The following is a 17,699-nucleotide window of genomic DNA, read 5'->3' as shown; positions in this document are numbered from 1 at the left end:
ACAGCGAATGTGAGCACTAATACTAAACAGTTCAGTTTTGGTTTTTTTTAAAACTTCACGTAGCAGGATTATAGCCATTTAAACACTTCACACTGCTGCAGAACCTCTAGTACAGTGATGCACAGCGTGTACCAAGGCCTTTGGTACTACAGCAGGAGCTTATCTAGCAATTAACACCAACGATTGCCTAGCAAAAACTAAGGAAAATACAAACTAAATCCTGCAAAACAGTGGGTTTTTAACTACCTCTTTAATAAAAAATGAAGAGAAGCAAGCCCACAACAATAAGGCTGGACTGATGCTGACAGACAGCAACCTATCCTGTAATTTTGTTCATCCTCAGGAACGCTGATGCATTGAACAACTCAAAACACAAAAACATCACATTATCAAGTGAAATATGCTGCTACGGTTAAGCAGGATTATTCTGCTGCTGTCAGGTAGGAGAACAAACTGACACAGCGTCCCAGCATCACGTCATTCCCCGTGCCTGCTCCATCGCATCCTCTAGCCACGGCTTAGAAAGCAGCTAAACACAGCAGGAGGATCTCAAGATGCCAAAGTTAAACACCATAATAAAAGTTTTCAGTGCTCAATAATAATAATTTTGGTGTCATCACTAGATAAAATTTACAGGCAGCCCAGCTGGCATGCATTCCTAGCACAGACTTCAGTCTTCTGCACAGGCATGCTCAAATCAGGGTATTGTATCGAATATTGCATATGCCAGACACATTTCAGTAGTGAGGGTAAAAGCACAATGAACATTTTACTGTAAGGCATGACTGTCGCAGTCACATCCCATGTACAGAAACTGGAAGATCCCACTAGCCCTTGCTCTCTGACTCGTTCATTTACTCCAGCTATCTGCACGATAATAATCTCCTGCATCTCTACATACAGTAGGAAAGTTGGACGCTGGGGATACAACTAGAAAGTGAAGAAAACACAATTTAAGGCATGCAGAGCTACTGTGTTTTAAATGCCCTGAACTGAGGCAAAATTTTAGAACTGAAAGACTCAGTAGAATCTGCAACAATTACTTCCAAGCTTAAAACCTTCTAATGCAGGTTGGGTATAGATATTTTTAAGATGTGATCTTACGTGACTGGACTTGTTTACCACACTCCTGTTTTCATATGAAACGGAAACAAGCTGGAATTCAAAATCTGTGTCTCAGAACACCAACGAGAAAACAGTCCATTAATCGCAGGGAGCGGGTTACACAACAGCCAAGGAGCACAGACTCCATCTCTGGTACCTTTTGTACCTTGTGCTCACCTTTCTATAGCAAACAGATCTTTGAAGGTGCTTCAAATGTAACAGCATTTAGGATAATTGCATTTAGGATTTTGCTAATAAAACTCCTGGCCAGGTTTTGAATCATCTTAGCTCAGCAAGCGAGAAGATCAGGTGCAACTGAAAGCCCTAGGAAGAGCTGTTGGCACTCCCTCAGATCTGACGTTTTAAACTTTACCACAAAATGGAATAAGAAGGGCTACCCTAAAATTAAGGAGTTGGAGAGAAAAGCTAAAAGGAAGAGATTAAAGGATGTTTTTTAAGTCACAAAATCATAACTAATATGGATTTGCAGAAGCTGCAGCCCCAGCTCAAGTCAATAAAATGAAGGCTGACACCTCAGTCTCACTCAGAAGTGTCTGACCACTTGGGTATCATCTCCAGAGTGGGCGCATCCCACCACGACCACAGTGCAGTCTTGCTGTTGGAGGTGAAAACTGCTTCTCACACCTGAGCTCAGCTTCACAACACTCCCTACACTTTTGCTAGGTATTAGAAACACCCAAAAACCTCTATCAGAATTTGTTTTGGAAAGTGATTTTTGGCTAAATGGGGGTTTCCAGGAAGGAAACAGGGTCTTCCCTACCTTCCTGCTGACAAGGAACCAAAGGGAGCAATGGAAAGCTAATGTCAGAAAGGGGAGCCCGCACTGCTCAGTAGAAACATTTTATAATTAAACCGTTTATTGTCATGGCAAAGTGCACGGTATTTGCTCTGCTGTAGGCACTTCTACAAAAAGGGAAAGCTTTTGCTTTGTTTCCATGCTTTTTGAAAGCATTTCTTTGGTCATTAAATCAACCTTTTTTGGTACTCAAAGGGGATTTGCAATCAAGAACAAACAAAAGCAGTTTTTCCCCTGCTGCATGACGTTCAAAATAAAGCATCCTGTCAGGCTCTAAAAGCCTGTGCTGCAGCCAGCTAATCAACTGAGCCCTGTACCAAAAAGGATCTTCTTGTCTAGTGTTGGGGAAAAGAAAATCACTGACTCCATATGTCCTTGTGTGGGTGCAATACACGTGCAAAGGGCGGAGTAACTGACAGCTCTTTGTCCAGCCAAGAGCCAACACACGTACAGGCTGAAAGCCCTTTTGAGAAGCACACCCAAAAATGTCTTCCAGTTGTGCCAGTTGTTCAGATTAAATTATCTTGACAACATGAATCCTCACAGCTACTCACCCAAACCCACCGTGTGACGGCTTACCCACAAGGGGAGGTTACCCCGGGCAGGTACTGCTGAGCGAGGTGCCCCAGAAGACCCCCATCTGGGCACCTTTCGACTAAAAGAAACATAGCTAATCCCAGACCTTTACTTTTAATCTCCAAAACTGACTCATCTTCAGGTCCTCACACAAAAAAAAAAGTGCTATTCTGGAGTAACAGCTGCAAAACAGCTTCTTCTATGCAATGCATTGAGTAGAAAAGCCCTAAGTTCTTTCCAAAGAAACCACTTCAGCCACCAGCACAGAAGAGGATAGATTATGGACTTAACCAGAGCAGTCACAAGCACTCGCAGAAGGAAACTGAACCCTTATCCTAGTGCCTTAGATTAGGAGCATGAGTGTGAAGGTTATTCAGAATTAATCTGAGCAGCGAAGAAATTCAGTCTAAAATGTCCATTTTTACAATTTGCAAAAAACACCTCTACACTGTGAAGTCTCTTTCTCCCACTAGGCCACCTTCACCTCAAGAGATCCAGAAAGCTTCGGAGGATGTGTGAAGGGGGAGAAAAATAAAAGAGTTTATTCCTCACATCACAGCTCCAAACCCTATGAAGGTAACAACCAGCCTAGCTGGTGTCCGAGCAGTGCCTCTGCTTGGGAAGGATGAGTTGGTCCCCACACAAGACCTACTCTGCAGGTACCTACATCATCAGCCACTACAACCTGCTGCAACAGCCGCGGACTGCACGGCAGAAACCGAGCCCTCGTGTCCCATACCCAGATGGGCTGAGGAAGGACATCTTCCTAGTAGTTACAGCATCTGCAACAGCCTTCTCCAATATTTTGCATTACACACAGCAAGGAATCACTGTATATACACGGAACTCTAGTACATCCGCAGTTACTAAGCGCCCTTCAGACGGGTCTGTGTGTGAGGAGTGTCTTCGTGGTGGGCAGTGTGAAAGGCATGAAGACAGGCGCATCCTCCTGACATGAGGCAGCTGCTGCTCCTAAAGGAATGTCCACCTGCCCTTGCTGCCCCATGACCTTGTTAAAAGGCAAACTCTAGGGCCTTTCAGTGACAAAAATGAAGAAAATAATAATTAAAGACAAGAAGTTAAGTCTTTGCCCTTCAGACTCGTGAAGAGTAAGCTTTCACCAATATGACCACCTGCAGGAGTCCTACACAACATGGGATGTGACAAACAGACATACCTTTCTCAGTAGGTCTTTCTCCTTAACATAGCTGTCTTCCACAACCTTCCTCTCATCATGAGCTTTTTCAAGCTCAAGCTGGAGGTGCTCCATCTCCTCTTGCAAGCTGACAAGCTGGTTGCCATCACCCCGGTGGCTCTGCTGATATTGCACCAGTTCCTTCTTCAGTTTTTCCACCTCGGAGGAGTGGGCAGACGTGAGCATAGAGAGCTGCTCGTTCAGAAGTTTGTACTCCTTGTTCTGCAGCCAACACCCCAAAAAGAAGAAAATAAGACCATAAGCAAGATGAATGCAGCACTGATGCACTACAAATGTAACCATCAAAAATCCTTGAGCATGGTGGGTAACAAACTTCCAATAATGAGCATTTCCATGCATATGATAATAAAGCTCATATAGATAAAAACAATTTCAAAACTGTGACAAAAGCTCAATATTTTGGTAACAATTATCCAAGCATTTGTTAAACTGATGTTACACTTGAAGAAAAGGCAAACATTTGCTAGCACTGGCAACCAAACCAAAAAATCTACACTTCTATTACAACTTCCAAAAAATGTTAATTAATACAATCGGTTTGCAAATTTTTTTTTTTTGTCTGTAATATTAGGTTTGCAGTTTGTCCTTTTATTCCTGACTCCTATGCCCGCAGGAACCCGGGTGACAACGCACTGTGGTATAATTGCAGCCTTGAGGACAAAGAGCTCCCTAAACCCCAGCTTTAAGTCATGTGCCAGCTCAATAGTCTTTATATTTGCTCAGATGTTCTCCTTTAAATCACTTAGCAATGATTTCCTCCCAAATTTTGAGACCTGAAAATCCAGCAGTTTTGATTTTTGTGGTTCAAATCAAAGTCAATGGGAACTATGTGGTGACTAATAAAACATCATCATTATTAGCCAGCCCCAGAAACGACAATGAATTCACAACAGATCAAGAGCTTCAGTAAAGAGCCTGCCACACAGCTTTGCTAACATTAGGCAGATAATTGTGAGAGCAAAAGAATTGTTTTGACATTTAAAACGTAGTTTGTTTTTGAAGTGCCCTTTTTGAAAGCTTTCCATGCAGCTTTAAAGATGTGGGCTCATATCACTCACCGTACAACAGGCTCGAAAGGCTTTCCTTCCTTAAATGGGACTTGAGTGGATATTTGATTTGAGTATCAGAAATACCAGGTTTGGCTTTTCCTGGTCTTGCTGGAAAATATTTGGCAAGAGATTGCTGTCCAGACCAGATAAGTGTCCTGGTAACCCGCAGCTTCGCTTTTTGGTGTTTCTCAGAGCTTTAGCCACCAACAGAGAACACCAGCTCATGAGAAACTGCTCCTTCCCTCCAGAAGTTTTTAGTTAATGCAGCTAAGAAAAGCTGAAGGCGAACAAGTCAGAGGGAAAAAAAGGCTTAAAATACACAAACGTATCATTTGAAAAAGTCAATGGACTAGGGAGGTTCCGATACACAATTTTTGAGTGGTCAGAATAAGCAGTAAAGGTGCAAAATTATAGGTCTTGAGATGCAACAACTTCATCTAAGATGTTCAGCAGACTCAAGTAAGCAAGGGAAAAAAAAAATTCATTTCAAAGTAGTATTATCAACATCTATAACAGTGTCAAAGGCTCCAATTAACTCCTGTACAACAGAGTTTCAAAATAACCTTAGAGCTGGGAAAAGAAAAAACCCACAAACGTAGAGAATTTTATCTTCTAGGTCTATGCAGGTCCTTCTAGACCTGATAGACCCCTATACAAACGCGTGGCGAGTTGGTGGATGCCGAAATCCCCACCCATACTTCAGACTAGTCTGTTTAAGATTCCCAATGTGCTCGTAGGATCATTTCTTCTACCGTCACTCCAATCAGCATTTTGGCCCCTCTCTAAGTGACCTCCCAAAGCACCCCTCTCTTGCAGCAGTCTCAACGCTCTGAGGCAAGATTAACATGTCTCAAACAGAAAAACAAGTAAACGAGGAATGTTAACAGCTTTTCCTTTGCTCCCTTGTAATGAATTATTAGCGAACATCAAAATTCAGCATTTGTGTCGTATTAAGGAATTAACATTTGTGCATGACCAAAGGCATTTCCAAAGAGATACATCTAGAGAAAAAAGCTTTGCCTATGGAGAACAGCAATAATCACTCCGTTTCGCAAATCCCTGCCGCTTCCCACATCTGCAAAGACTCCCCCAGTCTCTGCTTGTTCTCCAACACAAAACATTTTACGGCTTCATGTCCCAAGGTTTGTGTGTATGATTTTACATACCAACTGAGACTTCAATCCAGATCTAAGATAAACGCACAGGAATTATTTTTCTTGTTGTTAGCTACTAGAGACGTGAGAGAGCATTTACTGTCCCGTAGTGAAAGGGCTGGTCCCCACTGCAATCAGGGACCGCTCAACAGACCTCGTGAGACTTGAACTTGCTTTATTTTAAGTCATTATCCAGCCCAGCAGAGCTGTGACAGTCGTGGTTCCAACCCAGGGTCCATGAAGCAATCCAGAGTTTATTTTGCTACCAACAGCAGAGGCAACTTCATCGCTGCTGTTAGGCAAACTCGTTTTATCCACAACAAATGCTCACAGAAATACCGCTGCTTGAAGAGACGGCGTAGGGAGCTCACTGTGAGTCTACACGTTGGTTGTGTTAACACATAACACTAAATTAGGTAACAGCCTTAAAAGTGGCTCGGGCAGCTACAACATACACATTTAAAAAAAAAAAATCTCACTTAACTGAAAAGATCAGTAAAAAAGAAGAAGGTGGCCCGATGTGGATAGAAGAAAAAGTGGTCCAGTGTGGATATTTCACAGCGAAACATATTTAAAACCTTCCTGTGTGTTCAAACAATCCCTCACCTGATTTAGAAACTGAATTAAATAGGTGCAGTTATGAATGCTAGCACACGTGAGTTGAGGCTGCCATGCAATAATAGGTTTCACCGTTTTCAAAGAAAGATCTTCTCTTCCTCAGGGGCATACGGAGCATTGCATCTCTCTATTCATGCATGAGATAAAGCACCAGGAACAGAAACATTTTCTTCCACAGCCAGTCAGAAAACGATACCCACTGCAGCTCTCCACGTTACTTGCAATTTTTTTTTTTTTAACAAGTTAACTGGCATTTTAAAAGGTTGTGTTTATAGATGAGCAAGGACTGAAATCAAGATAAGTCAGTGAAAATATGATGCAATGAATTCACTGCTGCCAGAAAAGATCCGGTGCACTGAAAAGAAACTCTACTGGAACGGTGCTCACGAGCACTGCCAAAGAATCCCAGGGACACCTGTCAGTCCTGAAGTGATGGTTCAAATAGCTCACTGGACAGACTATCACGAGTAACACAGAGCAGCAATTCTTTCCTGAAAAACTTAAAAGGAAAGCAAAGTAACTCCTTCAAAATGGTTTGCGCCGAGACTGAGGGAGATGAAGACGAGCTCCAGCCCATTATTTCTGCCTACTTAAAAGCTCTCCGTCCCTCCTTCCCTAAAGGAGACCTTTCAGCTGCTTTCATAATGCAAAACAGGAAAGCCAACATTAACCAGAGATTGTTTTTTCTTTATTGCTCCACCTCTACACTTTCCTAGCAGTAAATGGCAAGGAATTTAAAAAAAAAAAAAAAAAAAAATCAATACTGCTGCTCCACTGCCAAGCCCAGCAGCTCAGCAGACCCAACACAGGCGTTCATGCTCATTGCACAAGTTCAGCCCAAATGCATGGACCTGAAATGACTCCTCCTAATTAATTCCACCAAACACTCTCTAGATGAAGGGTCACATCAAACACGTTTCTGATACACTGATTTATAAAGAACGTTACGCCTACAGTTTCCCGTTCCTAAGCTACCGTTTGTCTGCAAAACCTAAGTATGCAAGCAGGCATTTTAAATTAAAACCCTGGTTTAAAAGTCAGACTCTACTGCAGCGCACGATGTGCAGCCAATTAATACCAGGAGGAAAGCGGCCAGCAGTAATGCAAATCCGCGGGTGTCTTGACTCTGCAGTATCTGAGCCAACGCAGAGTCACTTATCATCTTCATCGCAGGACCTCTCGTGTCATACAGGGACAGGAGAGATTTAAGGCAGCGAGGAAACCGCATGTGATGCGTAAGCATTCCTGACAACATCCGAAACAGAATGATAAGCTGCAATTACTACTAACCGGTACTATTAATGAGTAGGTGTCCTGACTTACAGAGCATGCTTCTCCTCCTGTAAAAGGGCATGTTAAGGATATAGATGGACATGAAGTTCTCCATTAATATTAGTGGATGCAGCTGAGCCCTACTCAGCATTTCTTACACTCATCTCAAGTCCTTGCACAGCACTGGAAGCAACATAGAGGTTACTTATCAGCATAACTTGCACACTCACATCAGTAGGTGAGAAAATCCTCCTAAGTGTGTCATCAAACTATTATTCTGTAGCTCATTAATGACACGTGGCATTAGATGAAGACCTCTATGTGATCAAGGAATCACAGTAAGACCATCAAGACAGTCTATCACTTACATCGTGCCATCTCACTCCTCATTGTGGCTCTTACTTCTGATCATTGTGTCATATTCAGTAACACAGTCATGCCCAAACTACTTTTTGCAAAGTGAGTATTTGCTCAATTTAGCTTTTACCTTTCAGGTAATGCGACTCACAAGACACACAGTTCAGAACAACGGACTGTGGCAGACGCTCTGCATCCTCAGTGCTTGCAAAGCAAAAAGGCACGACGGGCAAAGCCCGCAATTTCACGTGGAGCTGGCTTGGGTTTTCAAGCAGCAGCTTTCAAAATTGCCATTTTATCTTCTCCTCTGAGTCCTTCTGGGCAGCTCTCACAACAATCACAATGCAGCTTTTGCAGCTTACTGAGCAAGTTCTTCAGACAGCAAGGTGGAGACCCAAGATCCAAGTGTATCTACACTTCCATGGTGGTGGCCCACCCTCACAAGTGTTTGGCTAGTAGTAGCAGAAGCTGCTACCACCATGATAGCCTTCCCAGACATCATGGGAAGATAAAAATGCTGCCCAGAAAGGACAACAGAAGTGAGGCAAAGCAAAAGCAGGATCACACTTGTTGCAGTGCAGCTCAGGACGTACCTGCTCATCGATCTTCCTCTGGAGCTGGACCACCTTGTTCTCCATGCCAATGTTGAGCTTCTTCAGGTGCTGTACTGAGCGGGCCTCGATCTTCAGCGCCTTCAGCTTCTGCCTGGCCTTCATGCGGCGGTAGTAGCACTGCAGGACGATGGTGGCACGCCTGATCCGGTGGAAGCGAGCGCGAGCCAGCCAACCACAGGCGTACTTCTGGAGGATGATGGCTTTGTGCTCTGCGAGGATCTATAAAATGTAGGCAGAAATTAGTCAATCAAGGGACAAAAGTCACCTATAAAGGTAGCAGCAGCCCTCGTTTTGCTGCAACACAGCACTGAACACTTCCCACTCTGCCTTTGAAAGGGCTTCTCCTCCAAGAAGGAGTGTCCTGGTAGGTGCAGAGGGGGATGGCTGGAGATAGAGGCTGTTATTTCACATCCTCTTTTGTAGACAGGAGGGGGCACTTCAATCCCCTCTCCTGGGAGGTTTCTCCAGTCGCTGCACTCAACTGATGCAGGCAGAACACATCCAGTCCTCTTTCAGCAACCATGCTGCACTCTAAAAAGAGTCAAGACTTGCTTGGCCAGTGTAACAAGAGGGCAATATAGTCCTGGTTGGTGATCAGGAGACTCGATGGTGACAGAATCACATATTTCATGGAACAGAACATACATTCCACCTTGAAACAGTATTCAGATTCACAAGATCCATAGCTAGCAGAACAGCCGTTAACAGACACACCAACACGTAGCAATCAAATATAACTCAAACCAGAACAGGTTTGTAGATTTTTTTCCTGTGTTCCACCTCCGCATTATGATAATTTATACTGCAGATAAATGCTGTCCTGGTGGGATTTCTTATGTGGATAACCTCCAAATAAAACCCCAGCATTCTTTCACTACAGTCTGCAGCCGGTTCTCTTGCATGATTCAATTTCTAGAGAGTTTGTGAAACTCCTGACACTTTTGCAGTGAATTTCTCCCCAAAAGTTTACAGCAATCTTTTCAGTAGGTGGCAGTTCATTTCCTTCCTCTAAAACTGAAGGCTGACGTATGACAGATACAACCAGCATGTTGTTAATAACCTTATTACATTGATCTATGCTGCAGTATTACAAGGAAAGAAATAGTCGGAGAATTTAAAGATTACAAAGCATTTTACTGTTTGGGATAAGAAGTGTCAGAAAAGGTACCACATCAGCTTCTTTTACAAATCTTTTGTTTCATCCTAAAGCTTTCTTTGCACTTGCAAATTTTAATTCAGAATAAAGGGATTTTGTGAACTCAGGATGCAGTAGGAGTTACTCTGAAACAAGCTTTGTATGTCTCCAGCCTTGGCACTCTTACAGATGGAGAAAGCTGGGGGTGCCCAAAGAGCTAGACGAAAGCATTGCCGTGGGGACCTGGTCCAGCCTTACAGCAAAGTCTTGGTGGGTGCTGTGTATCTGCTGACCCCACACATCATCACCTGCAACCCTGCCTCTGTTGAACCGACACCTACATCCCACATCCATATCCAGGTGCTCCAGAGATTAAGGGTGTTCAGGTTTGAGAGGTCTGACCTTCAGCCAACTTCTACACCTTGTGAAAGCTTTCGGTTGCCTTGAATCTCAGAGAGTTTAAATGCTGGACCAGCTGCCTCCCCTGCAGAGGCTTCCAAAAAGCAGTGGCAGTGCAAATGCCCGATCACAGGCACCATCCAGAGCATCAGCTGCTCTGTTTCAGAGGACATGGTATCTCCGGTGGGTCACCAGGTGTCCAGGTAACCTCCATCACCTCCAGGATCAAGCTCTTCCCTCTTGGCTCATCGTGCCTCTGACTTCCTCAAGTATCCCCACTCATACTAATTCGGCATAAACTTAGGTAACTACCAAAGTAAGGCGGGATCCAAGGAGCAGACAGAAGATTCCCCAAAGCTGTTCTCAGTTTCCTGACAAAACGATTTCTCACTGTATCACTTACTGTTATCAAATCTTTACTTCCTTGCCTTCAGCTCCTGGTTTAACACAGAAAGCTAATGGAGAGAGCTAATTAAAGAGGGATTTATATCTATAAATTACTTGATGCCTTCTATGACAGACCCTACTGGTCTTCTTAGCATACTGGAAACAGTATCTACAGCATGGCTCAGATAAAAATTTCACGTGCCACAGAGGTTTTTGCAGAGTGTGGGTTAGATGAAATGACATTTCCAGATTTCCACGATGCCTTCCGCCATCTGAATTACTAACTTCATTTAGCTGCTCCTCTGAGGTGCTGCTGCCAAAATAATCTTTGCTTGCACAGCTTTAAATGGCAGTCATCACCGTCACCGTGTGCTCTCCAGAAACACCAGTGGCAGTCAGCTTTGGAAAACACCAAAATGGCCACAATAAATCCATCACCACGCTATGCCAGTGGAGGTAAATATACAGACTCTTCCTACTTTTTTTAATGCAAAGACACTCTGCATCATACCTTGTGATAAATCCTCCTGACAAACATGCCCCGAGCGAAAGCCTGAATGGTGATGGTTGCATTGCGGACCCTCTGGAAAGCTCGAAGGATCTGCAGCATTCTGTACTGCTTCTGGAAGATGATGGCAGCTCTTGTCCTCCTCAGGTGCTCGGCAAGTCTGCAAAGCACAGGAAAAAAGTTAGCAGTAAAACTAAACTCCCTTTTTTTGTCATAGTAAGTTTTAAACTGGACAGAGAGAAAAACCTCTTGTCCAAAAGCAGCTTGATGATATTTAAGAAAGACCATCCCAGCAATAAGGCTCAGAAAAGAGCTGATCTTAGCATGTCTCTGTTAGAATAAAGGGAACACTTATGCACTCAGACAGCACCTCTGGCACCCAGGACCACTGGAACCAAAAATCAACACGCCTCATTATTCCTAAACAGGAGTGAAAACAAATATTTTCCAGCTTTTTCTTCGTTTGAACTCTCTGCCTTACACAGTTGAGTCAATCAGCATCCAGGTTGACTCCATCACTTCCCTAACCACAAAAAGCACAGGCTATCTACAGACTCAGTGGAAACGGCAACAAATTGATTTGACATTTAAACCGGTGTGCACTGGTTTGGCAACATTCATGAGCAGAGCCCCAAGCAATTCACAGAGAGTAAATAACAAGGGATGTGGTGAACTCTGTGCCATGTTGCTCCCACTCTCCAACTGAATTCATGTTCAATTTGCTGTTATGCAGGTTAATATATGCCCATAAAACCTCCATTTAATTTGATAATTATCTTGTTTTGCTAATTGCTCTCAGCATGAAGTGTTATACAGATATTTGGTCCATTTCTTTATTTTGCGAGAAGCATATCAAAACTAAAGGAGTCATCAGAATGGCTTGTATATTCCTTTTCTCAGGGCCAACACGTTTCTCGCTAGGACCCACTGAATCGGACCTTACTAACGAGGGCAAAGGATGTTCCATTTCCAAAAAGAAGAGAAAGCAGTTATTCAGATGACATCCATCCTCACAAAACTAGCATAAAGAGGTGAACTGAAAAATCAGGTTGCAGCAGGTGGTTTCCGCACATCTGCTTCCAGCCTCTCTTTTAGCTCTTACACCGTCACTTCAACATCACCACGCATTCCTCCTGCCTTCCTTAGAGCAATGGCTGATGGTGCAAAGTCAAAAATAGAGTCCAAGTCTGTAAGCGTGCACGGAGAGCCCAACAGAGAGGCTGAAGTTAATCATCGACTCCCTTTTTCTTAATTTTCCTCCTACTGCTTAGGTCTCATTTGCCTTGTCTTCAAGTGAGCTGTTGAGAGGGATCTGCAGCCACAAACCTTGAAAAGTACATGGACCTCTGAGGGCAAGAAAAATCTGTGCTTGGTTTTAAACAAAAGTCACCAAACTTGGCTCATTTGAGACTTTCTCATCCCTGGATTCTCCAAGAGGCCAATCCCTTTCACAAGAGCAAATAATACCAAGAATTCAGTTAGCGTCTTTAATGTTCTTCTAAAATACAGTATGATTTAGAGGAAACTCTTGGAAAGGACTTGGAAGTGCTTCAATAATTGCATGGACATTGATCCAGCATTAAGGAATGAAGTGACTGTGCAGGAGCCTTGTAGCAGACAGGCCGCACCTCATGTTGCCCAAGTGCAAGCAGAATTAATTAGGTTGCAGATCAGGTAGCAGTGCTTCTGAGGGACAGATGCTAACTTGGAGCCAAGGAGAACATGGCTGCTCAAAACCAAGCAACATAGCTAACACACTGCAGCTTCTCTAAGTGGAAAACAAGAAGGGAAACAAAGCTGAAAGGAGTCAGATCTACTCCTTGTTTCTATTTGCAAAGTGCACAAGACGCAAGGTGTGTCAGGATGCCCTAACACTGATTTACGGCCCACTGACACCCACCCCAATCTGCTACCAGCAGCCTACTCTCCAACGCAACACCATTTACAGCAACCCCGCAAGCCGTGGACATGAGGAAGCTTGAGGTTCCTGCACACAGGAAGTTAAACTTTGAGCTCTATTATTCTGTAAATTGCCCCATTGACAGTGATTTGGAGTGATTTTTCTTATTACAAAGGATAGAGTAAATCAATTCTGAGAACTCCTCTTGGATACCAAGGAGGTACAAATCTGGTCTCCGCAGAAGAGGAGCGCATAACAACTAGCAAAGTGCTCACTGGCCAATCCAAAAGCTCTTTGCCAGAGGTAGTCCCAGAAAAATAATAGTTCTGTGAAACATTTTCACCTAAATATCTCCTGAGTACTTTAGTCATCTGATTACAGCCTAGCTGCCTGTGCTACAGCCCTGGCCCAGAACCTAGAAATTAAATCAGTATGGATACAAAATCAGTTTGAGACAAAGAATTTTCATCTCTTGCCTTCAAATAAAGCTGTGGAGAGGGGTCAGGAATAAGAGGGGCCACAGAACTTTTCACCATAGTGGTACCTACGTGCACAATATGGGTCTTGTTTTTGCAGGGCTGAAAGGCAAAATGCCATGCAGAGCATTTGCAACGTTTCTGATATGAAACCCCCAAGTTTAAGGTCTGCAAGATGGAACAGACAAAGAATACAAGTGCCCAGAAGTGTTTTCCCACTTGACCTCCCAGCTAGCCATTCTTTGGAGGGCTTCCTAGGACCCACCTCCGCGCTAGGTGACCACGCGTGTAGCGCTGGATGACAATTGCGGCTTGTCTCAGCCTTTGGTATTTGATCCTCTGCAGCCAGCCCCTCACTGTCTTCTGAATCATGATTGTGGCAGCTCTGAACTTATCTGCTCGTAGTTTCTCCAGATATGCCACCTGGCCTGCACGGAAAAAGATCTTGGTACGTCCAAACTGGAACTTGTCTGGATCCTTTTCAAAAGCATAAAGGAAACTAAATTTAATTCAGGCAAACATTTCTTTTTCAATCTATCCTGCTTAGTAGATACAGCTTAAAAAAAACACTTTGAATCAAATTTATCAGCTCAGCTCACATCTCTTCTCAATTGAATAATGAAGATATTATTAAACTCCAAACTACCTGAGCTTCTGTATACCCATTGAGGAATACAGCGCTCTGATTCAGTCTTAAGTTCCATATACTTACACAAATTTTTGAATGCTTTTTGGGGTTAGTTTCTTTTTGTTTTGTTTTGTTTTTTAAAGTTAAATAGAGCAATGCAATGCCATAGGACTTCAAGAAAATATTTAGTTCTTGCAAACATTAAGGTTTACATCTGCAAAGTCACACATGCACTGCAAGTTCTCTGCAGCTAAGACAATTGCTTGGCACACAAGGAGAATGGCTTTTGCAGAGAGGAACAGAACTCAAAGTTTCTCAAAATCCCAAGAGGAAAACAAGGATCAAAAATTTAAACTTGGCTAACATGCTGTGCACATTCTGGGCTCCTCAACAGCAAGACAACAGGAAGAAGCCTTTGTGTGCACACCTACAATTTTAAAATAATGCATATGTGTCTGAGCAGTAAGATTTTGTAAGAGGTTTAGTAAAGACTTCTTACTTGCTTATACATATAAAGGGAGAAAGTCCAAGTCTGTAAGATGCTTTTTCTACATATTAGTGACCATTAAAATTCTCCCACATATCAAGACAGGGCAATTATTGCATCTTTCTCTTACTCATTCATACAAAGGGACATTTAATGACGGGGTGACAGAACTGACTTTCACTAAGGTTCATGATGTTGTAGACAATATCCAAAGCTGGACCTCTGAAATGTGCTCCAGCTACAGCTAGCCAAAATACAGGAGAGGCTGGAGGGATGGGTTTTCTGGACATGGCTAGTTGTTCACGTAACAGTCAACAATATGAAACTCTGGACTTCACCAGCACTGAAATGGCGTGTTCAGCTTGACTGTAATGAAGAGATCGCACATCACACTTAGTCTCGCAAGGCAGTAGTGAGACTATCTCATTTTGGAAAAAGGCCCAGGCTGCCTCGGCTGAACAAGCACCTGCATGAGCAGCAGATGATGTAGGAGCAAGAAGAGCAATTCAGATCATATCAAAGCCACAAGCTTCCATGCTGTAAAAATAATTGCCAAAGATTTGGTCTCAGCTCACCTTAATGAGGTCTTCCAAAAGGGTCTGACAGATCTGCTTCTTGTCATTCTTAGAGAGGTCTCTCTTTTTCATAAGAACACAATACCTATTGAAAAAGTCGTGGTAGGACCACCTGAAAGCAAAGCATACACGGTATTAGTCTGCATGTTGGGCATTATTTCCTTAAAATAAAGCGTTTGGAGTCATAGATGAGTCAAAATACGAAACTCGTATACCAAGGGATCTCTCACCGTGACCCTCAGCATGACTGAAGCCACCTGAAAAGAGGTAAGTCACTCAAACCTGACCAAATCTCAGCCCTCCTCTGCCACTGAATGTCCTTATCAGTGCATTTCTAGCCTGGAACAGAAAGACCATGGATCACCTTGTTTTCACTCCTCTGGATGTGCTTCCCAAACTGCTGCATTTTAGCAGGGCCAGACAAATGCAACAATGCTGCCTCCCTTCAGAAATGATATGCTGATTTTTGAAGAGACGATAGATCTCCTTGCTTGGCCAAAAATTTTAAAAAGTAGTCTTGATACGATGGTAGAGAACGCATCAAGTAGAAACTCTTCCTTATTTTGCTTTTCAAACTCTGTTGAATACGTATTTGAATCAACTCATTAATCACTCTGGTCTGTGGCTGAAACCCTTAAAACAAACATGAAATCTTTGGACTCTGGAAAGACAAAGCAGCCACTTGGAAGATGCTTCGCTGTCACCAGCAGTGAAGTTTCCAAACACATAACAACTACTGTAGGAATTAGAGCACTGTATCATACTGCTAGGAAACATCATCTCCTGCCACCCTTGTTAAATGTAAAGCCTGCAGACTGGATGCTGAAATTGGTTCAGCATCTGCCAAGTACCAGGCTTCTCCAAATTAACACAGTGAGTTATGGACCCCTCAAAACCTGAGTTTTTAATTAAAGGAGGAGGCATTTCCAGCACTGACAAGTACGGCCATCATTATTTAAAGAAATATAAGCATAACAAATGTCAAAGGAAGATGAGAGAGAATTGCAGAGATTTTTATTTCTGCCCTCACTCAATAAAACCATCTGTGAGCGCGATTCTCACCCACATGCATGTTCTACCAGCCACAATGAGAATACAGTCTGAAGAGCAGCCATACAGAAACATCTCCCCCACCCAGCAGCCCCAAACATGCCTTTATTTTTGTGTTATTACACCCAATTCTTCCTATTTTTCCATGTCCAGAGATTAAGAGAGGTAGGAACAAAGGCAAAATAAACTGCAAAGGGTCAGAGCAATGCTTATGATGGGTCCTTACATTTGGCCCGTTTGCAGCGATGGGGCTGGGTGAGAAGTCCTATCACCTGAGCACCTCCCATGTCCAAGACTACTGTCTCTATAAAAGACTTCGTAGAACAGAAAGGTTCAGTTGGAAAGGATCTACAGCGATCATCTAGTCAAATCTCTAATGACTTCTTGAAGCTGGGATATTTGGTAAGATAGACAAACCAGAAATGTAACACCTGTTTCAAAATACATGACCAACACAGTTTCACATCACTTCAGAAAATGCAGCAGGGGAGGAAAGCCAGTTTGAGTAAAAGCAATACTCTATTAAAAGAGCACAGCAGAAGAAAATGTTTACAAAGAGAACAAAGGGAGAAAAAGTGGAGGAAAAAAACCCCAAACCATTGACTGTTAAAACCTGGAAAGTGCCACGCAATTCCTGCATGGACACACTGCACCCAGGACACCATTCGCAAAGAATACGAGAATGCCAAAAACTAGAGAGAGTCCTAGAGAGTAAAAGGTGAGATGGAGGGCTCCTGAAGACAGCAGCAAGAAGGGAGCTGTGACGAGAGGGTTTCCCATGCTCACATTGCTCTGAGCAGCTCTGGAGTAGCCAGACTTAGTGAACATCTCATCCTTATCTACACACTCAAGCCCTGGGGTTGGACAGTCAAGGCTACCCGCCCCCAAATGACCAAAAGTATTGGATTATCACTAAAAAAGAAAAGGTATCTGCTATGGGGAGCTTTCTCTCATGTGAGGTACTGCAAAATTGAACAAAAAGATTATGTCATACTACAGGCTTGTGTCCTGTAGGGTTTAAGCATAAACTTGCTTTCTCTTTGCTTTCTAAATGCCTTCGTTTTATAACGACATTTCCCATTTTGTACCCACACAAATAAAACCCGTTCTCATTTTAAGCACATCTGAGGCTTTATGCAGCTCCAAATCAAACCCGATAGGTGAAGCAGAGCACGCAGCGCCCAAGGCACGCAGCCAAGTGTGTGATGCTGGAGACCTCCTGTCTGGCTCAGGTCTCACTCAAGCCAGGGAGAGCTTGAGGGGGGAGAAAACAGAAGGAGGGAGTATTCCCATTAACTTGCCAGAGTCAGTTTTAGGGGCTGATATTACTAACTGCTGCTATTTGGAGGAAGAAATCATCCTGCAGGTGCCACCCGG

General features: G+C 43.3%; 1 protein-coding gene across 1 annotated transcript in view; it reads right to left on the bottom strand.

Moving 5' to 3' along the window:
- Positions 1-17,699, bottom strand: part of MYO5B (myosin VB) — a 140,843-nt gene that overhangs the window by 30,745 nt on the left and 92,399 nt on the right. Inside the window, exons 18-22 of the mRNA XM_086771518.1 lie at positions 15,273-15,384; positions 13,848-14,059; positions 11,210-11,366; positions 8,757-8,996; positions 3,675-3,914 (exon numbers count right to left, since the gene is read on the bottom strand). Of these exons, the coding sequence (XP_086627644.1) occupies positions 3,675-3,914; positions 8,757-8,996; positions 11,210-11,366; positions 13,848-14,059; positions 15,273-15,384 (961 nt within the window). The remainder of the gene's footprint in view (positions 1-3,674; positions 3,915-8,756; positions 8,997-11,209; positions 11,367-13,847; positions 14,060-15,272; positions 15,385-17,699) is intronic.

This window comes from Chlamydotis macqueenii, chromosome Z, assembly GCF_036417535.1.
Source record: "Chlamydotis macqueenii isolate bChlMac1 chromosome Z, bChlMac1.mat, whole genome shotgun sequence".
Taxonomy (NCBI): Eukaryota; Metazoa; Chordata; class Aves; order Otidiformes; family Otididae; genus Chlamydotis; species Chlamydotis macqueenii.
This window is presented reverse-complemented; position numbering and strand designations above follow the sequence as displayed.